Here is a 4,448-nt window from a genome sequence, read left to right as displayed (position 1 = left end):
TGAAGTTTTACTTACTTTAATAAAGAATCCCAAATAATTTTGTTCTATTCAAGTCGGCATAGTCGACAAGTGACCGAAAAGAAACAAAACTTGAAGAAGTTGGTACAACAATTTTGTATGGACTTTTAATATCATTGTAATAAGCTCTGTGCTTTATCAAAAAACAGACTTGAAAGGTGTAAAATTTTATTTTTTCAACCGCTGAATCAAGCGATACGAAAGTTGGCACGCACATACCTCAGAATTAGTAGTAAGCGGTTTTACTGAGGTAGGGCTCAGCAGGAAATTTTCTGCTCAAAATGGGGAGCAGCCCCACTTTGGTATTACCCCGACCTTACAGAAGATCATGGCTGAATAACACTGTTCCAAGCACTGTTGTGTTCCTGTTGGTGAGTAGTGACCATAGCTCTTGGGGAGGGGGGGGGGGGGTTAAAGATAGGGTCGGCAACGCGCTTGCGATGTTTCTGGTGTTGCAGATGTCTATAAGCTACGGTAATCGCTTACCATCAGGTGAGCTGTACGCTTGTTTGCCGGTCGAGTTATATAAAAAAATAAAATTTTATCATTTTAAATTTCACTGCGTACCTTTTTTTATCAATATGAGATTACAAAGTGAATTTAGTACGTTATTCCATTTTCACAGCTCAACCGTTCGACCGATTGCAATAACATATAGCATAAATATGGGTTACATTCGTTCAACTCGGAAAAATACACCTCCATTATCATCATCACATCAGTCTACTCTAGTCTACTGCTCGACAACATCCCGGTTTTCCTCAATCCTCAACCAGTCTCAAGCGGCAACTTTAAATAGATCGTTGTTTCAGCGGGCTAAAGACGTCCCACACTGCGTTTGCCAACAGGCGGTCTCCATTCCGGGGCACTGCCACTGTTGTATATGGCAACACACCTCGATTATTATTAGTGTTAATAAGGTTGATGGCACTGGCAACATTATAAGAGTTAGAATATCTAATTCTGTGGGCTATGTCGGTTACTTTCATACTCGCGCGCAAAATCTCATTTCTGATCTTATCTTTGAGAGAGATCCCAAGTATAACCCGTTCCGTTGCACATTGAGCGACTCAAAACTTGCGGACTAGTCCCATCGTTAGTTTCCAAGTCTCAGCACCGTATATTAAAACAGGCAGGACGCATTACTTGAAGACTTTTGTCTTTATGCATTGCAGAATCTTTGAACAGACTCAACGGAGCCTGCGCCAGCTCAACCGAATCCTCCTATCGGCTTTCTTCGTGAAGTTGTGGCATTTTTCGATAGTATGGCTTAAGTGTCTACTTAGTCCTAAACAACTTCGAAAATGGCACCATCGACATGGAACAAATACATCCTCGCTTTGAAATTGCGAGAAAAAAGTTATAGGCTTAATTTCAACGTTACGCTACCACTTTAATTATGTTAGTTTTCTATTAAAATACATATCAAGTAAAAAAATATAATGAAAGATTTATTTTATTTATTTTTTTTATTTATTTATTTATTTTTTGGGAGGAACAACAGCTGAGAAATACAATGTACACAATTATAGAAATAAAAAGCTACCAATAGTTCCCCACTGGTAGTCACAGAATATTAAAAAGAAAAACTTACGCTACATATAAGCCGTAGTAACAATAACACGTGTAGATTACAAAATGTGGTTAGTAAAATGATGTCAGTAAACAGAGTTAGGTGCAGTCAAACTAGTAGAAACATTCACATTAAAAATATGCATATGAAAAATTCTAAAACTACACAATTACTTATTAAAGAAAGAATTACTAATTAGGTTCCTTGCAGCCGCACAGCTAGTGTTAAATAAGTCTAAGTCAAATTTTTTAGAATATGCATTAAACTTACTACCCGCCCGCCAGACAAATGAATTTTCATCATCATTTTCAAAATCAAATTTAATTAATAAAAATGAAAAGTAATAATTTAACACAATTCACAAAACACAAAACACACAAAGACACAAGGACAAGACCCTTTATATACCCAGAGAAAACCACTTGCCAGGAATAAGAAAAAAAAAAAAAAATTGAGTGCCAATGCGATACCCTACAAAATAAAATAATTAAAATAATTCACCGACAAACAAATAATTTTAAATATTAGAGAATTTACGCTGGGCGCCAGTGCTACGTGTAGAAAAAATTGCTTGCTGGGTTAGAGAGTCACCCACAACTCCTAACACGAGACACAAGAGAGAGAGTAAAAAAAAAATCCTACAGAATCTTAATCTTCTTTTTTTCAAAACACACAAAATCACCTTACACTAAAGCAAAGCTTAAACCTATAAGAACTACAATGACTCACCCACAATAAATTGCAGCTAGATCCCAAGACGGCGAGAGAATCTAACCCAAAAAAAGAAAAGAGCAAAAAGGCCGCAACACACGTCCTGAGCCTTATATACAGCAAACCCAGTGTCGCGACACAACTACCCCCTAAGGTGAACCGCAACGTAATACGATACGAGGGTATTCCAAAAAATTAAATCAGTCGCCTACAGAAAGTAAATAGCAACGCTAATGCATAACTGTGCTATTATACATCAGCAGGAACAAAACTACGTGCTATTAAAAATATATGCTACAGCATATAGTTTGTGGAAACTAGCGGTGTGTGCACTAACGGATTATTACGAAAAAGTTTAGTAGGAACTCCTAAAGAGACTTTGGCTAAAAGATCAGGGCAATCAATTAAGTTATTTGTAATTTTGAAAAGATAGATTAAGTCACTAAGTTCACGTCTTAGTTCAAGTGGGAGAATATGAAATTTTTTGCAAAGTTGCAGATAGTTCTTCGAGTTATATGGTTGATTGGATTTGAAACATATGAATTTAATAAATTTTCTTTGTATGTTCTCAAGAGGCGCGATGTATGTACCGTACTTGGGGTTCCAGACCTCGGAGGCATACTCCAAATGACTCCGGACTAGTGAGCAGTATAATATTTTTATAGTTTTGATTTCATTGAAATCCACAGAAGTTCGCATCACGAATCCTAAAGCCTTAGATGCTTTGGTTATGATACTGTTGATGTGAGTATCATACTAGAAGCTTAGAATCTAGCATTACTCCAAGGTCCTTAATAGAACTCACTCTCTGAAGTGTTTGACCATTCAAAGTGTAATCGAAGATTAAAGTGTTTCTCTTCCTGGTGTACGTTATAACACTACATTTGGAGGCATTTAAGTCCAAGAGATTGTTGCGACAATAATTTTCAAGTCTCAAGAGATCAGCTTGTAGATTATTGGCATCATCCTCACTTACGACTCTGGAAAATATCTTCATATCGTCAGCGAAACAGAGCAATTGAGACGAATGGAGGCAGGAGTTAACATCATTAACAAAAATTACAAACAACAATGGACCAAGCAACGATCCCTGAGGTACTCCACTCGGAATAGTCACCCAACCAGATATATAATTGTTGACAACGACCGCCTGAGAGCGATTATCTATATACGAAGAGAACCATCTATGCAGGTCACCTCTAATACCGGCCTGATCTAACTTGTTTAGGAGGAGTCTGTGGTGTATCCGGTCGAATGCTTTACTGTAGTCAGTATAGATTACATCTACCTGAGCGCCATCCCCCATAGCAGCCAATAAAAAATCATTAAAAAGAATTAAGTTTGAAACAGTTGACCGACCCTTCAAGAAGCCGTGTTGATTGAGACTAAAAGACCCCTGGAGCGCTGCATAAATCTGATCATAAACAATTTTCTCAAATAACTTTGCTAAAATACAGAGTTTTGAGATAGGCCCATAGTTTATTATTTTCTGTTTACTGCTTTTTTTATGAACAGGTGATATATAGGCAGACTTCCATATATTTGGCACAACACACTCTTTGAGGGAACGTTTAAATAGTAGATAGACAGGGAAAGCAAGCGATACTGCACATTTTTTTAAAAAACAAGCAGGTATTTTATCAGGTCCAGCCGACTTAGAAACATCTAGTTTAAGCAGCATCTTTACGACTATCTTCGGGCTCACCGTTATGCTTGAAATATCTGAGACACTTGGAGTGGTTACTGCCGTGACTTCACTTAAGTCAGGAGAGAAAGTACTAGAAGCGAGGAACGTTGAGTGAAAAAACGAGGAAAAGGCATTGCAAATAGCCTCACCTGTATTGAGTAAATCGTTATTGTATTCCAAAACACTTGGCATGGCTGCAGACTTCGACCTTGATTTATAATACGACCAAAAGTATTTCGGATTTTCTGTAATTGAACTTTCAATAGATCGCATGTATCGGCTGTAACATTCCTGTTCCAAGATTTTGGCTCTAGTACGTAGAATCCGAAAAGATTCTTCGTCAGACCTATTACCATACGTCTTAAACTTTTTATAGTATTTAGATTTTTCTTTTAGGACTTTGATTAACGCTCGGGAGAACCACTTAGGATGTCTTTCGTTAGAAGATAATTTGACGGG

At 37.4% G+C, this 4,448-nt stretch overlaps 1 protein-coding gene across 1 annotated transcript in view; it reads left to right on the top strand.

Annotated features, from left to right (window-relative positions):
* The first annotated feature begins 299 nt into the window (after positions 1 to 299).
* LOC123664631 (cleavage and polyadenylation specificity factor subunit 1) overlaps positions 300 to 4,448 on the top strand; it is a 62,964-nt gene continuing 58,815 nt past the window's right edge. Inside the window, exon 1 of the mRNA XM_045599149.1 lies at positions 300 to 389. Coding sequence (XP_045455105.1) covers positions 300 to 389 — 90 coding nt within the window. The remainder of the gene's footprint in view (positions 390 to 4,448) is intronic.

The sequence above is a fragment of the Melitaea cinxia genome, chromosome 22 (genome assembly GCF_905220565.1).
Source record: "Melitaea cinxia chromosome 22, ilMelCinx1.1, whole genome shotgun sequence".
Taxonomy (NCBI): Eukaryota; Metazoa; Arthropoda; class Insecta; order Lepidoptera; family Nymphalidae; genus Melitaea; species Melitaea cinxia.
The sequence above is the reverse complement of the archived record's forward strand: the minus strand, read 5'-3'. Positions and strand labels throughout refer to the sequence as shown.